General features: G+C 48.4%; 1 protein-coding gene across 1 annotated transcript in view; it reads left to right on the top strand.

Annotated features, from left to right (window-relative positions):
- The window catches only part of nipblb (NIPBL cohesin loading factor b), a gene marked incomplete at its 3' end in the record, with an annotated part of 524975 nt that overhangs the window by 415468 nt on the left and 86473 nt on the right, over positions 1 to 23034 (top strand). The window contains exons 34-35 of the mRNA XM_070871482.1: positions 8160 to 8268; positions 17890 to 18026. Coding sequence (XP_070727583.1) covers positions 8160 to 8268; positions 17890 to 18026 — 246 coding nt within the window. The remainder of the gene's footprint in view (positions 1 to 8159; positions 8269 to 17889; positions 18027 to 23034) is intronic.

Genomic DNA, 23034 nt, shown 5'->3' with positions numbered 1-23034 from the left:
CACTGCCCTGAGGAACTCCTGCAGCGATCTCCTGGGGCTGGGATGATTGACCTCCAACCACCACAAACACCTTCCTTTGTACTAGGTGTGACTTCAGCCAGTGGAGAGTTTTCCCCCTGATTCCCATTGACTTCAGTTTTACCGGGGCTCCTTGATGCCACACTCGGTCAAATGCTGCCTTGCTGTCGAGGGCAGTCACTCTCACCTTACTTCTGGAATTCAGCTCTTTTGTCCATGTTTGGACTGAGGCATATGAAAGCATGGGCCTTATGCTTAACATCCGTAAGACAAAGGTCCTTCACCAGCCTGTCCTCGCCGACAGCACTGCCGTGCAATCATCAAGATCCACGGCGCGGCCCTGGACAACGTGGACCATTTCCCATATCTCGGGAGCCTCTTATCAACAAAGGCAGACATTGATGCGGAGATTCAGCATCGCCTCCAGTGCGCCAGCGCAGCCTTCGGCCATCTGAGGAAAAGAGTGTTTTGAAGACCAGGCCCTCAAATCTACCACCAAACTCATGGTCCACAGGGCTGTAGTAATACCCGCCCTCCCGTATGGATCTGAGACATGGACGATGTATAGAAGGCACCTCAAGTCGCTGGAGATATATCACCAACGATGTCTCCGCAAGATCCTGCAAATCCCCTGGGAGGACAGACGCACCAACATCAGTGTCCTCGACCAGGCCAACATCCCCAGCATTGAAGCACTGACTACACTCGATCAGCTTTGCTGGGCAGGCCACATAGTTCGCATGCCAGATACGAGACTCCCAAAGCTTAATGCGGAGCTCCTTCACGGTAAATGAACCAAAGGACGACAGCGGAAATGTTACAAGGACACCCTCAAAGCCTCCCTGGTAAAGTGCGAAATCACCACTGACACCTGGGAGCCCCTGGCCGCAGATAGCCCGAGGTGGAAAAAGTCCATCCGGGAGGGCATTGAGCTCTTCGAGTCTCAATGCAAAGAACATGAAGAGGCGAAGCGCAGACAGCGGAAGAAGTGCACGGCAAACCAGCCCCACAGACCCCTTCCCTCGATGAATGTCTGTCCCACCTGTAACGGTCTGTGGCTCTCGTATCGGACTGTTCAGCCATCAAAGAACTCACTTTGGGACTGCCTATGATGATGATGGTAATGAGGTCTGGAGCCGAGTAGTCCTGGCAGAACCCAAACTGAGCATTGGTGAGCAGGTTATTGCTGAGTAAGTGCCACTTGTAGCACTGTCGACTACACCCTCCATCGCTTTGCTGATGATTGAGAGTAGACTGATGGGGCAATAATTGGTCGGATTGGATGGGTCCTGCTTTTTGTGGACAGGACATACTTGGGCAGTTTTCCACATTGTCGGGTAGATGCCAGTGTTGTAGCTGTACTGGAACAGCTTGGCTAGAGGCACGGCTAGTTCTGGAGCAAGTCTTCAGCCTGACAGCCGGGATGTTATCGGGGCCCATAGCCTTTACTGTATCCAGTTCACGCAGCCGTTTCTTGATATCTCGTGGAGTGAATCGAATTGGCTGAAGACCGGCTTCTGTGATGGTGGTGACCTCAGGAGGAGGCCGATATGCATCATTTCCTCTGCACTTCTGGCTAAAGATGTTTGCAAATGCTTCAGCCTTGTCTTTTGCACTCACGTGCTGGGCTCCGCCATCATTGAGGATGGGGATATTCATGGAGCCTCCTCCTCCCGTTAGTTGTTCAATGGTCTATGACCATTCACGACTGGATGTGGCAGGACTGCAGAGCTTTGATCTGATCTGTTGATTGTAGGATCGCTTAACCCTGTCTATAGCATGCTGCTTCCGCTGTTTAATATGCATGTAGTCCTGTGTTGCAGCTTCTCCAGGTTGACACCTCATTTTTAGATAGGCCTGGTGCTGTTCTCAGCATGCTCTTCTGCCTCCTCGTGGAACTATGGTTGATGTCCCGGCTCGATGGTGATGGTATGCCGGGCCATGAAGTTACAGATTGTGTTAGAATACAATTCTGCTGCTGCTTGATGGCCCACAATGCCTCTTGGATGCCCAGTTTTGAGCTGCTAGATCTGTTCTGAATCTATCCCATTTAGCACAGTGGCAGTACCACAACACGATGGAGGGTGTCTTCAGTGTGATGACGGGACTTTGTCTCCACAAGGAGAGTGCAGTGATCACTGCTACCAATGCTGTCATCGACAGATGCATCTGCAACAGGTAGATTAGTGAGGACGAGTTCAAGTAGTGTTTTCCCTCGTGTCAGTTTTCTCATCACCTGTTGCAGGCCCAGTCTGGCAGTTATGTCCTTCAGGACTCGGCCAGTTCGGTCAGTAGTGGTGCTACCGAGCCACTCCTGGTGATGAACATTGAAGTCCCCCCCCACCCAGAGTACATTCTGTGCCCTTGCTACCCTCAGTGTTTCTTCCAAGTGGTGTTCAACATGGAGGCGTACTGATGCATCAGCTGAGGGAGGGCGGTAGTTGGTAATCAGCAGGCGGTTTCCTTGCCTATGCTTGACCTGAAGCCATGAGACTTCATGGGGTCCGGAGTCAATGTTGAGGACTCCCAGGGCCACTCTCTCCTGACTTTAAACCACTGTGCTGCCACCTCTGGTGGGTCTGTCCTGCTGGTGGGACAGAACATATCCAGGGATGGTGATGGAGGATTCTAGGACATTGACTGGAAGGTATGATTCTGAGAGTATGACTAGAAATATAGAAAATAGGTGCAGGAGTAGGCCATTCGGCCCTTCGAGCCTGCACCGCCATTCAATAAGATCATGGCTGATCATTCACCTCAGTACCCCTTTCCTGCTTTCTCTCCATACCCCTTGATCCCTTTAGCCGTAAGGACCATATCTAACTCCCTCTTGAATATATCCAATGAACTGGCATCAACAACTTTCTGTGGTAGGGAATTCCACAGGTTAACATCTCTCTAAGTGAAGAAGTTTCTCCTCATCTCGATCCTAAATGTCTTACCCCTTATCCTTAGACTGTGTCTCCTGGTTCTGGACTTCCCCAACGTCGGGAACATTCTTCCTGCATCTAACCTGTCCCGTCCCATCAGAATTTTATATGTTTCTATGCGATCCCCTCTCATTCTTCTAAACTCCAGTGTATACAGGTCCAGTTGATCCAGTCTCTCCTCATATGTCAGTCCAGCCATCCCGGGAATCAGTCTGGTGAACCTTTGCTGCACTCCCTCAATAGCAAGAACTTCCTTCCTCAGATTAGGAGACCAAAACTGAACACAATATTCCAGGTGAGGCCTCACCAAGGCCCTGTACAACTGCAGTAAGACCTCCCTGCTCCTGTACTCAAATCCCCTAGCATGAAGGCCAACATGCCATTTGCCTTCTTCACCGCCTGCTGTACCTGCATGACAACTTTCAATGACTGATGTACCATGACACCCAGGTCTCGTTGCACCTCCCCTTTTCCTAATCTGTTGCCATTCAGATATTCTGCCTTCCTGTTTTTGCCACCAAAATGGATAACCTCACATTTATCCACATTATACTGCATCTGTCATGCATTTGCCTACTCACCTAACCTGTCCAAGTCACCCTGCAGCCTCTTAGCGTCCTCCTCACAGCTCACACCACCACCCAGCTTAGTGTCATCTACAAACTTGGAGATATTACACTCAATTCCTTCATCTAAATCACTAATGTATATTGTAAATAGCTGGGGTCCCAGCACAGAGCCCTGCGGTACCCCACTAGTCACTGCCTGCCATTCTGAAAAGGCTCCGTTTATCCCGACTCTCTGCTTCCTGTCTGCCAACCAGTTCTCTATCCACGTCAGTACATTATCCCCAATACCATGTGTTTTAATTTTGAACACCAATCTCTTGTGTGGGACCTTATCAAAAGCCTTTTGAAAGTCCAAATACACCACATCCACTGGTTCTCCCTTGTCCACTCTACTAGTTACATCCCCCAAAAATTCCAGAAGATTTGTCAAGCGTGATTTCCCTTTCATAAATCCATGCTGACTTGGACCGATCCTGTCACTGCTTTCCAAATGTGCTGCTATTTCATCTTTAATAATTGATTCCAACATTTTCCCCACTACTGATATCAGGCTAACCGGTCTATAATTACCCGTTTTCTCTCTCCTTCCTTTTTTACAAAGTGGTGTTACATTAGCTACCCTCCAGTCCATGGGAACTGATCCAGAGTCGATAGACTGTTGGAAAATAATCACCAATGCATCCACTATTTCTAGGGCCACTTCCTTAAGTATTTTGGGATGCAGACAGACTATGCCAGGCTGTTGCTTGACTAGTCTGTAGGACAGCTCTCCCAATTTTGGCACAAGTCCCCAGATGTTGGTGAGAACTTTGCTGTGCCGGGTGTGCCGGTGTGCCGGTGTGCCGGTGTCGTGTCTGAAGCTGCTGCCGAGGTCGATGCCGGTTTTATTCTTACTGTTTTTCGTAGCAGTTTATTACAAGTGAGTGGCTTGCTAGGACATTTCAGGGGCACATTGCTGTGGGTCTGAAGTCACAAAGTGTGTATGTGGGGGTAGGATCAGGTTTTGATAGAAAGCGTATATATGTGAGGTTTGGCTGAGGATTCATAGGAACAGGAGGAGGCCATTCAGCCACTCGAGCCTGTTCCGCTATTCATTGAGATCATAGGTGACTTGTATCCAACCTTCATTGACCTGCCTTGGCTCCGTCTCATTTTCAATCTGAGATGGATCGTTCTTTGCTAATTAAAATCTATCGGTCTCCGATTTAAAATGATTAATTGAGCTAACATCTAGTCTTTTTTCGTGGGAGAGAGTTCCACACTTCTACCATCCTTAGAAGTGTTTCCTATCTTCTCTCCTGCAAGTTTTGGCTCTGATTTTGAGGCTCTGTCCCCTTTTCCTAGACTCCCACTAGCGAAAATGTTTCTAGCTCCCTGTCAATTCCTTTCTATATCCTAAACGCCTCAATCAGTTCACCCTGTAACCTTCTACCTTGCTGGGAATACGCGCCTAGTTTATGTATTCTCTCCTCATAATTTAACCTTTGTATCCCTGGTAACGTTCTGGAGAATCTGCCCTGCAGGCCTTCCAAGACCAATATCTCCTTTCGAAGGTGTGGGGCCCAGAACCTCTCAGTGCTCCAGGTGTGGTCTAACCAGGGCTTTCTACAGATGCAGCATAACTTCCTCCCCTTCATATTCCAGCCCTCGAGATATAAAGACTAACATTCCATTAACCTGTGAGATTATTTTTTGTACCTGACCTCTCCATTTTAATGATTTGTGTATATGGACTCCGAAATCTCTTTAGACCTCCACTGTTTAAGTTTTTCACCATTTAAAAAAAAAAACCTCAGATCTATCCCTTTTTGGTCCAAAATAGATGCCTGCGTTAAAATCCATCTGCCACAGTTTTGCCCGCTCACTTAATCCGTCAATGTTTCTGTAATGTTATGCTCCCGCCTACACATCCTACTATGCCCACCTATCTGTGCCGTCAGCAAACTTGGAGATATGGCCCTCTATTGTATTATCTAAGTCACTAATCTAGTGAATCGTTGAGGCTCCTGAACAAAACTTTGTGGTACACCAATAGTCACTTCCTTTCACTTGTTATCCCTACTCTCAATCTTCCACCACCTAACCAATCTCCTAACCAGGTCAATACTTTGTCTTCAATTCCATGAGCTTTAATTTTAACTAAGTGTCTAAGAGCCTTGGCAAATGCCTTCTGTAAGTTTGTATTAACTATATCCATCGACATTCGCCTGTCTATTTGTATCTGGCAGTTGAATTATAGAATGATACTGCACAGAAGGCGGCCATATGGCCCATCATACCTGTGCTGGCTCTTTGCGAAAGCGTTATGCAAATAATTCCGATCCCCTGCTCTTTCCCCAATGCCCTGTAAATTCTTTCCTTTCAAGTATTTATCCCATTCTCTTTTGAAATCTATTGTTGACTGTTTCCACCGCCCTGAAGGCAGCACGTTCCCGATCGCAGCAGTGCAAAAAAAGTTTCCCCATTTCACTTCTAGTTATTTGTGTCCTCTGGTTACCGACCCTTCTGCCACTGGAAACAGTCTCTCCTTATTTACCATCAACACCATTCATGATTTTGAACATTTCGATTAAATCTCCTCTTCTCCTTCTCTGCTCTAAGGAGAACAACCCCAGCTTCTCCAGTCTCACCACATAACTGAAGTCCCTCATCCCTGGTTCCGTTCTAATAAATCTTTTCTGCTCCCTCTCCAATTCTCCCTCTCCAAGGCCTTCACATCCTTCCGAAAGTACAGTGCCCAGAATTGAACAAGACTCCAGCTGGGGCCTAACCAGTGTTTTATCAAGGTTCAGCATAACTTCCTTGTTTTTTTACTCTATTCCTCTATTAATAAAGCCAAGGATTTTGTAACATCTGCACACTTTGAAATGATGCCCTGTATATCGAAGTCCAGGCCAGTAATATATATCAAAGAGCAATAGGCCTAATACCAAACCTGGGAACAGCATTGTATACTTCCCTCCCGTCTGAAAAAACAATCGTTCACCATTACTCTCTGCTTCCTGGCCCTCAGCCAATTTTGTATCCATGCTGACACCGTCCCTTTATTCCCATGGGCTTATAATTTTGCTAACAAGTTTCTTGTATGTTACTTTGTCAAACGCCTTTTGAAAGTCCATATACACATCTTCAACTCCACTACCCTGATCAACCCTCTCCTTTACTTGATCATAGAACTCGATCAAGTTAGTTAAACGTGAAGTGCCTTTAACAAACACATGCTGACTTTCATTTGTTAGCCCATAATTTCCTAACTGCCAATTCATTTTATCCTGAATTATTATCTCCCTCAGTTTTTCCATCGCTGATGTTAGGCTGACTGGCCTGTATTTACCGGGTTTGTCCCTTTCCCCTTTTATAAACGTGTGTAACATTTGCAGCCCTCCAGTCCTGTGGCACCGCGCCCATATCCAAGGAAGATTGTGGCCAGAACCTCTGCAATTTCTACCCTCAGTAACTGAAGATACATCCCATCTGGTCCACATTACTTTTTTACTTTGAAGACTGCTCTCCTCCTTTACTGCTACATTGTCAACATTCGCTTCTCTAGTGAATACAGCTGCAAAGGACTCATTTAGTACCTCAGCCTCCACAAGAAGATCTTTTGGTCCCTAATCGGCCTTCCTCTGACTATCCTTTCACTATTTGTATTTATAAAAGACTTTTGTGTTTCCTTTTTTGTTTGGCGCTAATCTATTCTCATATTCTCCCTTTGCCTTACTTATTCCCTCTTTCTATATTCAGCTTTGTTCTCTACTGATTATCAACCTTACAAGATAGGGTGAGGTTTGGATGGAAAGTGTATCTGGGGAGTGGACAGGTTTGGATGGAAAGTGTATCTGGGGAGTGGGCAGGTTTAGACTCCAAAGTTTGTTGCAGACAGACACCCAGATGCTACTGGTATCCCTGCCATCATCATAGGCTGTCCCTCCACTCTTAGAATGAGTCCTTAGGTGGCTGAACAGTCCAATACAAGAGCCACAGTCCCTGTCACAGGTGGGACAGACAGTCGTTGAGGGAAGGGGAGGGTGGAACAGATTTGCCGCACGTTCTTTCCGCTGCCTGCGCTTGGTTTCTGCATGCTCTCAGTGATGAGACTCGAGGTGCTCAGTGCCCTCCCGGATGCACTTCCTCCACTTAGGGCGGTCTTTGGCCAGGGACTCCCAGGTGACAGTGGGGATGTTGCACTTTATCAGGGAGGCTTTGAGGGTGTCCTTATAGGGTTTCCGCTGCCCACCTTTGGCTCGTTTGCCGTGAAGGAGTTGCGAATAGAGCGCTTGCTTTGGGCATGCGAACAATGTGGCCTGCCCAGTGGGCATCATCAACACCCCTTTAACTAACCCAGCTAATGCCAGCACCTTCGTAACACTGACTGCGCTTCTGTGGGGATCTGATTGGTTGCTCTATAAATGCAAGTTCTTTAAGAGTGGGGAGAAATTGCCAAAAGTTGTGAGTCTAAAGAGAGATGAAGGTGGGTTATTGTGTTTGTGTTCAGTTAGTTGAAGCAATGCAGATGACCTGTCACATGATGTGATCACAGAGGATATGTCCACATGCGCTGGGAACTACTGGGTGAGGGGAGGGGAGGGGAATTGCGGGGGTCTATAGAGTACGGTAACTGAACTGTGCTGTGTGCTTTCAGTTGTTGAAGTCCGAGGAAGATGCCTCGTACAAGCCCGTGAAGAAAGCCTGTGTGCAGATAGTGGATAATCTGGTAGAGCACATTCTGAAATACGAGGAATCCCTGGCAGGTAAATGGAGAAGAGATGAAACAGTAATATAACTGGTCCGTCCCCTTCAAATCTAGTTTCCACGGTTCAGTTTTCTTCACCCTGGCGTGTTTCATGTCTGCCTGTTGACTCGACTGTGCCCTTTGCCTTGTCTGCTGGCCTGGTGATGGACACTAAAATGCATGATTTTAAACGCAGCTGCATATAACAAAGAGCTACCAATATTCCAATATGTTTACAGTTGTATCCTTGTAACCTCCCCTTACAATAAAACAGAACACAACACCTATTTAATAAAAATGCTTCCTGTAAGGGCTCCATCCCTTTCGGTCAGTTTATCGATCTCTCTCGCATTTGCTCTGGTAGTTTCACTTTCCACACCAGTGCATCCAAAAAATGTCTTCCCTTGTCCACCGCCTTTGGTTGACAGGGCTCTTGTCCCAACCTCCCAGACCCCTCCCCAACCTTCCAGACCATCACCAAGGTCCCCTTGACCCTCACCTTCCATTACACCGGACTTCTCATTCGTCAGATCATCTTCTATTGCCGCGAACGCATTTTTCTCGTTACGCATTCCAGACAGTTCCATCCCTCCATGATACTCTCATTCACTCATCCCTCACCACTACTTCCAGGCACCTTTCTGTTCAACTGTAGGAGATGCAATGCCTGTCCATTTACCTTCTCCCTGGCTTTTGGATAGCTCTCTCTACACTGTGCCATCAAACACTCCCAGGACAGGTACAGCACGGGGTTAGATACAGAGTAAAGTTCCCTCTACACTGTCCCATCAAACACTCCCAGGACAGGTACAGGGGGTTAGATACAGAGTAAAGCTCATTCTTCACTGTCCCATCAAACACTCCCAGGGCAGGTACAGGGGGCTAGATACAGAGTAAAGCTCCCTCTACACTGTCCCATCAAACACTCCCAGGGCAGGTACAGCACGGAGTTAGATACAAAGTAAAGCTCCCTCTACACTCCCATCAAACACTCCCAGGGCAGGTACAGCACGGGTTAGATACAGAGTAAAGCTCCCTCTACACTGTCCCATCAAACACTCCCAGGGCAGGTACAGGGGGTTAGATACAGAGTAAAGCTCCCTCTACACTGTCCCATCAAACACTCCCAGGGCAGGTACAGGAGATTAGATACAGAGTAAAGCTCCCTCTACACTGTCCCATCAAACACTCCCAGGACAGGTACAGGAGATTAGATACAGAGTAAAGCTCCCTCTACACTATCCCATCAAACACTCCCAGGACAGGTACAGGGGGTTAGATACAGAGTAAAGCTCCCTCTACACTGTCCCATCAAACACTCCCAGGGCAGGTACAGGGGATTGGATACAGAGTAAAGCTCCCTCTACACTTTCCCATCAAACACTCCCAGGGCAGTTACAGGGGATTGGATACAGAGTAAAGCTTTCTCTACACTGTCCCATCAAACTAAGCCAAGTGCCCGGGATGAAACTTTGAGTGCTGGTACCAGGTCCTATCAGCGTAAAAGTCGCCTTTCAGCATCCGAATTCTTTTTGCTCGGAAAATGGTCCCCAAACCCTTTCTGCAGCAAAATGTGCTGAAATAATTTTAGTGATTGATTGATGGGACCAGGCACAGGTTATAAAGGGACAATGCTGGGAGTGTACTACAGACCCCCCAAATAGTCAGAGGGGGATATAAGAAGAATGTGTAGGCAAATTTCTGAGAAGAACAATCGGGCAGTAATAGGTGATTTCAACTACCCTAACATTAACTGGGATAGAATCAGTGTAAAAGGTATAGAGAGTGCAGAATTCTTAAAATGCATTCAGGAGAGCATGTAGCAAACCAACAATATAGGGGATGGTTCTGGACTTAGTTTTAGGGAATGAAGCTGGGTTGGTGGAAGGGGTATCAGTGGGAAAGCATTTTGGTGGTAGTGATTATAATTCAGTTAAATTTAGAGTAATAATGGAAAAGGACAAAGATAGAACAGGAGTAAAAGTTCTCGACTGTGAAAGGCCAATTTTACTAAGCTGAGATGTGATTGAACAAAAGTGGTCTGGAAACAATTGCTTGATGGTAAATCGGTGTCAGAGCAGTGGGAGGCATTCAAGGAGGAGATAGTGAAGGTTCCGAGCAAATATGTTCTCACAAAGTAAAAGGGTGGGACTTCCAAATCTCGAGCCCCCTGGATGTTGAGGGGCACACAGGGTAGGATAAGGCAAAAAAGGGAAGCTTATGTCAGATACCAAGAGCTAAATAATGCAGAAAACCTAGAGGCGTAAACAAAGTACAGGAGTGAAATTAAAAAGGAAATAAGGAAAGCAAGAGAGGGCATGAAAAAATATTTGCAAATATAATCAAGGAAAACCCAAAGATGTTTTATAAATAGCAAGAGGATAACTAAAGTAAGAGTAGAGCCTACTAGAGACCATTTTTACAATATACATCAATGATTTAGATGAAGGAATTGAGTGTAATATCTCCAAGTTTGCAGATGACACTAAGCTGGGTGGAGGTGTGAGCTGTGAGGAAGACGCTAAGAGACTGCAGGGTGACTTGGACAGGTTAGGTGAGTGGGCAAATGCATGGCAGATGCAGTATAATATGGATAAATGTGAGGTTATCCACTTTGGGGGCAAAAACACGAAGGCAGAATATTATCTGAATGGCGGCAGATTAGGAAAAGGGGAGGTGCAACGAGACCTGGGTGTCATGGTTCATCAGTCATTGAAAGTTGGCATGCAGGTACAGCAGGCGGTGAAGAAGGCAAATGATCTGTTGGCCTTCATAGCGAGGGGATTTGAGTATAGGAGCAGGGAGGTCTTACTGCAGTTGTACAAGGCCTTGGTGAGGCCACACCTGGAATATTGTGTTCAGTTTTGGTCTCCTAATCTGAGGAAAGACGTTCTTGCTATTGAGGGAGTGCAGCGAAGGTTCACCCGACTGATTCCCGGGATGGCAGGACTGACATACAAGGAGAGACTGGATTATCTGGGCCTGTATTCACTGGAGTTTAGAAGGATGAGAGGGGATCTCATGGAAACATATAAAATTCTGACGGGACTGGACAGGTTAGATGCAGGAAGAATGTTCCCGATGTTGGGGAAGTCCAGAACCAGGGGACACAGTCTCATCATCATAAGCGGTCCCTCGAAACGAGGATGACTCGCTTCCACGGATGAGTTCACAGGTGTTTTAATGAAGGACCTGATATTCCAGATCCCAAATTACATCCTGAAGGGTGGAAGATGCCTGTGTGTGGATTGTTTAACGTGAGGTGGCCGTTACACACCAGCCACCACACGGGCTTGACAGAGCGAGGTCTTGGTCCAGGGGCAAGGATTAACCAGGACCACTGGAGACCTGCTCTGCTGCACGGACCTGGTGCACACACATATCACAGTGTGGGCTGGCCCGTGCTGCCCCTGGACCCGAACTCACGCCTCTCCTGGGCCCCGATCACAGCCCTCCACAGTCTCTCGCCGCTCCTGCTGTTTCTGCCCACGCTCCAATCACCGACCTGGACCTTGATGACGTCACTCTTCACTGCTGTCGCCCTCCTGCCCCCTGGAGTAGTTTGCCTCCACGCTGCTCCCGAGGCCTCCACTCCTTTCATGGCCCAGACTTTCCGCTGGGACACAGTCTAAGGATAAGGGGTAAGCCATTTAGGACTGAGATGAGGAGAAACTTCTTCACCCAGAGTTGTTAACCTGTGGAATTCCCTACGACTAAAGGGATCAAGGGGTAAGGAGAGAAAGCAGGAAAGGGGCACTGAGGTGAATGATCAGCCATGATCTTATTGAATGGTGGTGCAGGCTCGAAGGGCCAATTGGCCTACTCCTATATAGAAAATAAGTGCAGGAGTAGGCCATTCGGCCCTTCGAGCCTGCACCACCATTCGATAAGATCATGGCTGATCATTAACCTAGTTTCTATGTACTCCAACCCTCTTGCAATAAAGGACAACATGCCCTTATTGTTGGAAAGTGTAAGGTTATGCACTTTGGCAGAAAAAAAATCAAAGAGCCAGTTATTATTTAAATGGAGAAAGATTGCAAAGTGCTGCAGTACAGCGGGACCTGGGGGGACTTGTGCATGAAACACAAAATGTTAGTATGTAGGTACAGCAAGTGATCTGGAAGGCCAATGGAATCTTGGCCTTTACTGTAAAGGGGATGGAGTATAAAAGCAGGGAAGTCTTGCTACAGTTATACAGGGTATTGGTGAGGCCACACCTGGAATACTACGTGCAGTTTTGGTTTCCATATTTACAAAAGGATTTGGAGGCAGTTCAGAGAAGGTTCACTAGGTTGACTCCGGAGATGAGTTGACTTATGAGGAAAGGTTGAGTAGGTTGGGCCTCTACTCACTGGAATTCAGAAGAATGAGGTGATTTTATCGAAATGTATACGATGATGAGGGGGCTTGATAAGGTGGATGCAGAGAGGATGTTTCCACTGATGGGGGAGACTAGAACTAGGGGGCATGATCTTAGAATAAGGGGCCACCCATTTAAAACTGAGATGAGGAGGAATTTCTTCTCTGAGGGTTGTAAATCTGTGGAATTCGCTGCCTCAGAGAGCTGTGGAAGCTGGAACATTGAATAAATTTAAGACAGAGATAGACAGTTTCTTAACTGATAAGGGGTTATAGGGAGCGGGCGGGGAAGTGGAGCTGAGTCCATGATCAGATCAGCCATGATGGTATTAAATGGCCTACTCCTGCTCCTATTTCTTATGGTCTTATTACTTGTACCTGCATGCGAGCTTTGTCTGTTTCTTGCATAAGGAAACCCAAATCTCTCTGAACACCAATATTTAAAAGTTTCTTATCATTTAAAGAAATTCTGTTTTTCTATTCTTCCTACCAAAGTGAATAACCTCACATTTCCCACATTATACTCCATCTGTCACCACTTTCCAGTTGTTGGTCTGTAGCCCTGTAGGTTATCGCACTTCAAGTGCATATCCAAGTACTTTTTAAATGTGGTGAGGGTTTCTGCCACTACCACCCTTTCAGGCCGTGAGTTCCAGAACCCCACTGCCCTCTCGGTGAAGAAATTTCTCCTCAATCCTTCGACCAATTACTTTAAATCTAACTTCTTTGTTAAGGGAAATAGGTCCTTTCTATCCACTCCATCTAGGTCCCTCATAATTTTATCCACCTCAATTAAGTATCCCCTCAGCTGTTCCAAAGAAAATAACCTCAGCCTGTCCAGTAATTGCTCAGCTAAAATTCTCCAGTCCAGACAACATTCTCATGAATCTCCTCTGTACCCTCCTAGTGCAATCACATCTTTCCTGTAATGTAGTGACCGCTAGCTGTGGCCTAACCAGTGTTTTATACAGTTCAAACTCTTATATTCTATGCCTTGGCTAATAAAAGGAAAGTATCCTGTATGCCACCTTCTTCATCATATCGACCTGGCCTGCTACCTTCAGGGATCTGTGGACCTGCACTCCAAGGTCCCTCTGTTCCTCTACATTTCTCAGTATCCTCCCATTTATTGTGTTTTCCATTGCCTTGTTAGCCCTCCCCAAATGCATTACCTCACACTTCTCTGGATTGAATTCCATTTGCCACTGTTCTGCCCACCTGACCAGTTCATCGATATCTTCCTGCAGTCTACAGTTTTGTTCTTCATTATCAACCACACAGCCAATTTTAGTATCATCTACAAACTTCTTAATCATACCCCCTAGTCTAAATCATTAATATATACCACAAAAAGCAAGGGACCCAGTACTGAGCCCTGCGGAACCCCACTGGACACAGCCTTCCAGCCACAAAAACACCCATCATCCATTACCCTTTGCTTCCTGCCACTGAGCCAATTTTGGATCCAACTTGTCACTTTGCCTTGGATCCCATGGGCTTTTACTGTTGTGACCAGTCTGCCATGTGGGACCTTGTCAAAAACTTTGCTAAAAATCCATATACACTACATAAATGCACTGCCCTCATCAATCCTCCTTGTTACCTCCCCAAAAAATTAAATCAAGTTAGTCCCTTTATCAATCCATGCTGACTCCTTGATTAATCCGTCTTTCTAAATGATGATTAATACTGCCCCCCGACAATTTGAACAATTTGCCCACTACCGAGGTTAGTTTGACAGGCCTGTAATTACTCCGTCTATCCCTTTCTCCCTTTTTAAACAACGATACAAAGTTTGCAGTTTCCAGCACCACTACTGGAACTAGAGAGGATTGAAAAATGATGGTCAGAGCCTCCGCTATTTCCCTCCTTGCTTCTCTTAATAGCCTAGGATGCATTTAATCTGGGCCTGGTGATTTATCTACTTTCAAAGCTGCTAAACCCCTTAATATTCCCCTCTTACTATGTTTATCTCATCTAACATTTCACACTCCTCTTCCTTAACCACAATGTCTGCATCGCCCCTCTCTTTTGTGAAGATGCAAAGTATTCAGTTATTCACTGAGAACCTTACCCATGTCTCCACACACAATTACCTTTATAGAAACATAGAAAATAGGTGCAAGAGTAGGCCATTCGGCCCATCGAGCCTGCACCACCATTCAACAAGATCATGGCTAATCATTCATCTCAGTACCCCTTTCCTGCTTTCTCTCCATACCCCTTGATCCCTTTAGCCGTAAGGGCCACATCTAACTCCCTCTTGAATATATCCAACAAACTGGCATCGACAACTCTCTGCGGTAGGGAATTGCACAGGTTAACAACTCTGAGTGAAGAAGTTTCTCCTCATCTCAGTCCAAAATGGCTTACCCCTTATCCTTAGACTGTGTCCCCTGGTTCTGGACTTCCCTAACATCGGGAACATTCTTCCTGCATCTAACCTGTCCGGTCCCGTCAGAATTTTATATGTTTCTATGAGATCCCCTCTCATTCTTCTAAACTCCAGTGAATAAAGGCCTAGTCGATCCAGTCTCTCCTCATATGTCAGTTTTGCCATCCCTGGAATCAGTCTGGTGAACCTTCGCTGCACTCCCTCAATAGCAAGAACGTCCTTCCTCAGAATAGGAGACCAAAACTGAACACAATATTCTAGGTGAGGCCTCACCAAGGTTCTGTACAATTGCAGTAAGACCTTCTTGCTCCTGTACTCCTCGCTATGAAGGCCCAACATACCATTTGCCTTCTTCACCGCCTGCTGTACCTGCATGCCAATTTTCAATGACTGATGTACCATGACACCCAGGTCTCGTTGCACCTCCCCTTTTCCTAATATGCCGCCATTCAGACAATATTCTGACTTCGTGTTTTTGAATCCACATTTATCCATATTATACTGTATCTGCCATGCATTTGCCCACTCACCTAACCTGTCCAAGTCACCCTGCAGCCTCTTAGCATCCTCCTCACAGCTCACACCGCCACCCAGCTTAGTGTCATCTGCAAACTTGGAGATATTACACTCAATTCCTTCATCTAAATCATTAATGTATATTGTAAATAGCTGGGATTCCAGCACTGAGCCCTGCGGCACCCCACTAGTCACTGCCTGCCATTCTGAAAAGGACCCGTTTATCCCGACTCTCTGCTTCCTGTCTGCCAACCAGTTCTCTATCCATGTCAGTATATTATCCCCAATACAATGTGCTTTAATTTTGCACACCAATCTCTTGTGTGGGACCTTGTCAAAAGCCTTTTGAAATACACCACATCCACTGGTTCTCCCTTGTCCACTCCCTTGTACATCCTCAAAAAATTCCAGAAGACTTGTCAAGCAGGATTTCCCCTTCATAAATCCATGTAGATGCTGAGAAGTTGTTTCCCCTGGCTGGAGTGTTTAGAACTAGGGGGCACAGTCTCAGGATAAGGGGTCGGCCATTTAGGACGGAAATGAGGTGGAATTTCTTAACTGAGGGATGTGAAAATTTGGAATTCTCTGCCCCAGAGAGCTGTGGATGCTGAGCCTCTGAATATATTGAAGGCTGAGATAGATAGATTTTTGCAGTGTAGGGGAATTCAAGGGATATGGAGATCGGGCGGGAAAGTGAAGTTGAGGTCGATGATCAGCCATGATCTCATTGAATGGCGGAGCCGGCTCGAGGGGCCGTGTGGCGGAGCGGGGCCGAGGGGTCGTGTGGCGGAGCAGGCTCGAGGGGCCGTGTGGCGGAGCGGGACCGAGGGGTCGTGTGGCGGAGCAGGCTCGAGGGGTCGTGTGGCGGAGCGGGACTCGAGGTGCCGTGTGGCGGAGCAGGCTCGAGGGGTCGTGTGGCGGAGCGGGGCTCGAGGGGCCGTGTGGCGGAGCAGGCTCGAGGGGCGGTGTGGCGGAGCAGGACACGAGGGGCCGTGTGGCGGAGCGGGGCTCGAGGGGCCGTGTGGCGGGGCCGAGGGGTCGTGTGGCGGAGCGGGACTCGAGGGGCCGTATGGCGGAGCAGGCTCGAGGGGCCGTGTGGCGGAGCGGGACTCGAGGGGCCGTGTGGCGGAGCGGGACTTGAGGGGCCGTGTGGCGGAGCGGGACTTGAGGGGTCGTGTGGCGGAGTGGGACTCGAGGGGCCGTGTGGTGGAGCAGGCTCGAGGGGCCGTGTGGCGGAGCGGGGCTCGAGGGGCCGTGTGGCGGAGCGGGACTCGAGGAGCCGTGTGGCGGAGCAGGCTCGAGGGGCCGTATGGCGGAGCAGGCTCGAGGGGCCGTGTGGCGGAGCAGGCTCGAGGGGCCGTGTGGCGGAGCGGGACACGAGGGGTCATGTGGCGGAGCAGGGTCGAGGGGCCGTGTGGCGGAGCAGGCTCGAGGGGCCGTGTGGCGGAGCGGGACTCGAGGGGCCGTGTGGCGGAGCGGGACTCGAGGAGCCGTGTGGCGGAGCAGGCTCGAGGGGCCGTGTGGCGGAGTGGGGCTCGAGGGGCCGTGTGGCGGAGCGGGGTCGCGGGGCCGAGGGGTCGTGTGGCGGAGCAGGCTCGAGGGGCCGTGTGGCGGAGCGGGACTCGAGGGGCCGTGTGGCGGAGCAGGCTCGAGGGGCCGTGTGGCGGAGCGGGACTCGAGGTGCCGTGTGGCAGAGCAGGCTCGAGGGGGCGTGTGGCGGGGCTCGAGGGGCCGTGTGGCGGAGCGGGGCCGAGGGGTCGTGTGGCGGAGCGGGGCCGAGGGGTCGTGTGGCGGAGCAGGCTCGAGGGGCCGTGTGGCGGAGCAGGCTCGAGGGGCCGTGTGGCGGGGAGGGGCTCGAGGGGCCGTGTGGCGGAGCAGGCTCGAGGGGCCGTGTGGCGGAGCGGGACTCGAGGTGCCGTGTGGCAGAGCAGGCTCGAGGGGGCGTGTGGCGGGGCTCGAGGGGCCGTGTGGCGGAGCGGGGCCGAGGGGTCGTGTGGCGGAGCGGGGCCGAGGGGTCGTGTGGCGGAGCAGGCTCGAGGGGCCGTGTGGCGGAGCAGGCTCGAGGGGCCGTGTGGCGGGGAGGGGCTCGAGGGGCCGTGTGGCGGAGCAGGCTCGAGGGGCCGTGTGGCAGAGCAGGCTCGAGGGGCCGTGTGGCGGAGCTGGCTCGAGGGTCCGACTCCTGCTCCTATTTCATATGTAAAGTGGGATTTGGTTGGATAGCTCTTTTTCAGCCGGCACAGACACGAGGTCGAATGTCCGCCTTCTGTGCAGTAACTTTCTGTGATTCACAGGCAATGTAGTGTTACTGACTCAGTGCATGCGATGCTGTAACTGCCAGTGCTAATCTACTTTGTTTTATCGCTGCAGATTCAGATAGTAAAGGCATGAATACCAACTGTCTGGTGGCCTGTTTAATCACCTTATACCTGTTCAGCAAAATCCAGCCTCATCTGATGGTGAAACATGCAATGACGCTGCAGCCATATCTTACCACAAAGTGCAATGTAAGTGTGGCTCTTGCCATTCACCTCTGCAGTTTTACTGCTCCTGGCCCTTCTGTTCGGAGTGTTATGTTTTGTTGAATTGCAGAATATAGGATTGTACGGTATCGGTGCTGAATTCAGCCCATGGCCATTCGAGTGCTTTAGTTGCCTGGCTGGTGCACCCACTGTACTTTTCTTTTGGATCCTGCCATTCAGCAGACTTATCAGGCGTTGATAAAGGCACAATGCTCCCATTTATAGCTCCTTTAAACAGGTGAACCTAAATAAACCTTAATGAGTCTAATTTAAAGGACTCCTGTGGTGTGGTGAATGAAATGATAGAAAGAAAGACTTACAATTTATATAGCTCCTTTCATGACCACCAGACATTTCAAAGTGCTTTACAGCCAATTAAGTACTTTTAGAGTGCATTCACTGTTGTAATGTCGGAAACGTGGCAGCCAATTTGCGCACAGCAAGCTCCCACAAACAGCAATGTGATAATGACCAGATAAACTGTTTTTGTTATGTTGATTGAAGGATAAATATTGGCCAGATCACCGGGGGAGAACGCCCCTGCTCTTCTTCAAATTAGTGCCATGGGATCATTTACGTCCACCTGAGAGAGCAGACGGGGCTTCGGTTAACGTCTCATCTGAAAGATGCACCTCCGACAGTGCAACGTTCCCGCAGCACTGCACTGGTGTGTCAGCCAAGATTTATGTGCTCAAGTCTCTGAAGTGCGAATTGAACCCACACCTTCTAACTCCGAGGCAGGGGCGCTACCCACTGGGCCACAGTTAACACTGATAGTCCTGCAGCTGTAAGTTGGAACGTACATATTCCTCCAGCTCTGTCTTGGAGTGATGGACAGTCGACCATAGCTTCCCTGTTTATGCAGTTTATCTGTACCACCTCCAAAAGAGAGGTTGGTTACTACTCTAAAATGTTCCTTTGATTTCTACAAGTGATTGATTAGGCTGCAGTTTGATATTGTGCGCAGTTTGGGGCAATTACTTGAGGAAGGTTGTCAAGGCCCATGGAGATTCACAGAGGTGATCCCAGGGCTGTAGTCATGAGGTAGAGGCAGGAACCCTCATCATATTTAACAGTGTGCGCTTGAAGACTGCGGACCAAGAGCAGGGAAGTGGGATTAGGCCGTATAGCTCGGTTTTGGCCAGCACAGACACGTTGGTTCAAATGGCATCCTTCTGTGCCGTAAATGCCAAGATTCTATGAGGTCTGGTCTTCATTAAAACAGACCAAGTTAAGGGGAGAACTGATGGAGGGCTTCAAAATGGTGATGTTTTGATGAGGTAAATAAGGAAAATTTTCACTGGTCGGTGAGTCGGTAATTAAAGCAAATAAGTTCAAGATCATCAGCAAAACAACAAAGAATGAGCTTTGGAGTAACGCATCTGTGGAATGGGCAGCCAGAAACACTAATAGTTTAGAAGTAGATATTCTGTTTTTTAATCTACAATAACTTGTATTTATATTGCACCTTTAATGTAAAATGTCCCAAGGCGGAGGAGTGTTCTAAAACAAAATTTGACACCGAGCCAGATGAGATATTGGGGAAGATAACCAAAAGCTTGATCAAAGGTCGGTTTTAAGGAGTATCTTAAAGGAGAGAGAGGCAGAGAGGTTTAGGAAGGGAATTCCAGAGCTCAAGGCCGCGGCAGCTGAAGGCACCACTGCTGATGTTGGAGCGATTAAAATCGGGGACGGGAGAGGCCAGAATTGGAGGTGTGTAGATAACTCAACTCGCAGAGTTCTGGGGCTGGAGGGGGTTACAGAGATGGGGAAGGGTGTAGGGCTGGAGGAGGTTACAGAGATAGGGAGGGGCGAGGGCCATGGAGGAGATTACAGAGATAGGGAGCGGTGTAGGGGTTGAGGGGGTTACAGAGATAGGGAGGGGTGTAGGGCTGGAGGAGGTTACAGAGATAGGGAGGGGCGAGGGCCATGGAGGAGATTACAAAGATAGGGAGAGGTGTAGGGCTGGAGGAGGTTAGAGATAGGGAGGAGTGTAGGGGCTGGAGGAGGTTACAGAGATAGGAAGGGGCAAGGCAATGGAGGGGGTTACAGAGATAGGGAGGGGCAAGGCCATGGAGGGGGTTACAGAGATAGGGAGGGGCGAGGGCCATGGAGGAGATTACAAAGATAGGGAGAGGTATAGGGCTGGAGAAGGTTAGAGATAGGGAGGAATGTAGGGGCTGGAGGAGGTTACAGAGATAGGGAGGGGCAAGGCCATGGAGGGGGTTAGAGATAGGGAGGGGCGAGGCCATGGAGGGATTTGAAAACGAGGATGAGAATTTTAAAATCGAGACGTTGCTTAACCGAGAGCTAATGTCGGTCAGCGAGCACGGGTGATGTGTGAACGGGACTTGGTGCGAGTTAGGACATGGACAGCAGAGTCTTGGATGAGCCTAATTTTCTGGAGGGTGGGAGATGGGAGGCTGGTCAGGAGTGCGGTGGAATAGTCAAGTCTGGGGGTAACACTCCCATCCCCAATGATGATGGAGCCCTGCACATTCGTGCAAAAGACAAGGCTGAAGAGTTCGCAACCATCTTCAGCCAGAAAGTCGAAACATAGAAACAGGAGTAGGCCATTCGGCCCTTCTAGCCTGCACCGCCATTCAATGAGTTCATGGCTGAACATGCAACTTCAGTACCCCATTCCTGCTTTCTCACCATACCCCTTGATCCCCCGAGTAGTAAGGACTTCATGTAACTCCTTTTTGAATATATTTAGTGAATTGGCCTCAACAACTTTCTGTGGTAGAGAATTCCACAGGTTCACCACTCTCTGGGTGAAGAAGTTTCTACTCATCTCGGTCCTAAATGGCTTCCCCCTTATCCTTAGACTGTGTCCCCTGGTTCTGGACTTCCCCAACATTGGGAACATTCTTCCTGCATCTAACCTGTCTAACCCCGTCAGAATTTTAAACGTTTCTATGAGGTCCCCTCTCATTCTTCTGAACTCCAGTGAATACAAGCCCAGTTGATCCAGTCTTTCTTGATAGGTCAGTCCCGCCATCCCGGGAATCAGTCTGGTGAACCTTCGCTGCACTCCCTCAATAGCAAGAATGTCCTTCCTCAGGTTAGGAGACCAAAACTGTACACAATACTCCAGGTGTGGCCTCACCAAGGCCCTGTACAATTGTAGCAACACCTCCCTGCCCTTGTACTCAAATCCCCTCGCTATGAAGGCCAACATGCCATTTGCTTTCTTAACCGCCTGCTGTACCTGCATGCCAACCTTCAATGACTGATGTACCATGACACCTTGGTCTCTTTGCACCTCCCCTTTTCCTAATCTGTCACCATTCAGATAATAGTCTGTCTCTCTGTTTTTACCACCAAAGTGGATAACCTCACATTTATCCACATTATACTTCATCTGCCATGCATTTGCCCACTCACCTAACCTATCCAAGTCGCTCTGCAGCCTCATAGAATCCTCCTTGCAGCTCACACTGCCACCCAACTTAGTGTCATCCGCAAATTTGGAGATACTACATTTAATCCCCTCGTCTAAATCATTAATGTACAGTGTAAACAGCTGGGGCCCCAGCACAGAACCTTGCGGTACCCCACTAGTCACTGCCTGCCATTCTGAAAAGTCCCCATTTACTCCTACTCTTTGCTTCCTGTCGGACAACCAGTTCTCAATCCATGTCAGCACACTACCCCCAATCCCATGTGCTTTAACTTTGCACATTAATCTCTTGTGTGGGACCTTGTCGAAAGCCTTCTGAAAGTCCAAATATACCACATCAACTGTTTCTCCCTTGTCCACTCTACTGGAAACATCCTCAAAAAATTCCAGAAGATTTGTCAAGCATGATTTCCCTTTCACAAATCCATGCTGACTTGGACCTATCATGTCACCTCTTTCCAAATGCACTGCTATGACATCCTTAATAATTGATTCCATCATTTTACCCACTACCGATGTCAGGCTGACCGGTCTGTAATTCCCTGTTTTCTCGCCCTCCTTTTTTAAAAAGTGGGGTTACATTGGCTACCCTCCACTCCATAGGAACTGATCCAGAGTCAATGGAATGTTGGAAAATGACTGTCAATGCATCCACTATTTCCAAGACCACCTCCTTAAGTACTCTGGGATGCAGTCCATCAGGCCCTGGGGATTTATCGGCCTTCAATCCCATCAATTTCCCCAACACAATTTCCCGACTAATAAGGATTTCCCTCAGTTCCTCCTCCTTACTAGACCCTCCGACCCCTTTTATATCCGGAAGGTTGTTTGTGTCCTCCTCAGTGAATACCGAACCAAAGTACTTGTTCAATTGGTCCGCCATTTCTTTGTTCACCGTTATGACTTCCCCTGATTCTGACTGCAGGGGACCTACGTTTGTCTTTACTAACCTTTTTCTCTTTACATATCTATAGAAACTTTTGCAATCCGTCTTAATGTTCCCTGCAAGCTTCTTCTCGTACTCCATTTTCCCTGCCCTAATCAAACCCTTTGTCCTCCTCTGCTGAGTTCTAAATTTCTCCCAGTCTCCGGGTTCGCTGCTATTTCTGGCCAATTTGTATGCCACTTCCTTGGCTTTAATACTATCCCTGATTTCCCGAGATAGCCACGGTTGAGCCACCTTCCCTTTTTTATTTTTACGACAGACAGGAATGTACAATTGTTGTAGTTCATCCATGCGGTCTCTAAATGTCTGCCATTGCCCATCCACAGTCAACCCCTTCAGTATCATTCGCCAATCTATCCCAGCCAATTCACGCCTCATACCTTCAAAGTTACCCTTCTTTAAGTTCTGGACCATGGTCTCTGAATTAACTGTTTCATTCTCCATCCTAATGCAGAATTCCAGATTAGTGCAGACGAATGTAGGTCCCTTGCAGTCAGAATTAAGGGAATTCATAATGGGGATCAAGGAAATGGCAGACCAATTGAACAAATACTTTGGTTCTATCTTCACTAAGGAAGGCACGAATAGCCTCCCGAAAATACGATGGGTCTAGCGAGAAGGAGGAACTGAGGGAAATCCTT

Source organism: Pristiophorus japonicus, unplaced genomic scaffold (genome assembly GCF_044704955.1).
Source record: "Pristiophorus japonicus isolate sPriJap1 unplaced genomic scaffold, sPriJap1.hap1 HAP1_SCAFFOLD_253, whole genome shotgun sequence".
Lineage (NCBI taxonomy): Eukaryota > Metazoa > Chordata > Chondrichthyes > Pristiophoridae > Pristiophorus > Pristiophorus japonicus.
The sequence above is the reverse complement of the archived record's forward strand: the minus strand, read 5'-3'. Positions and strand labels throughout refer to the sequence as shown.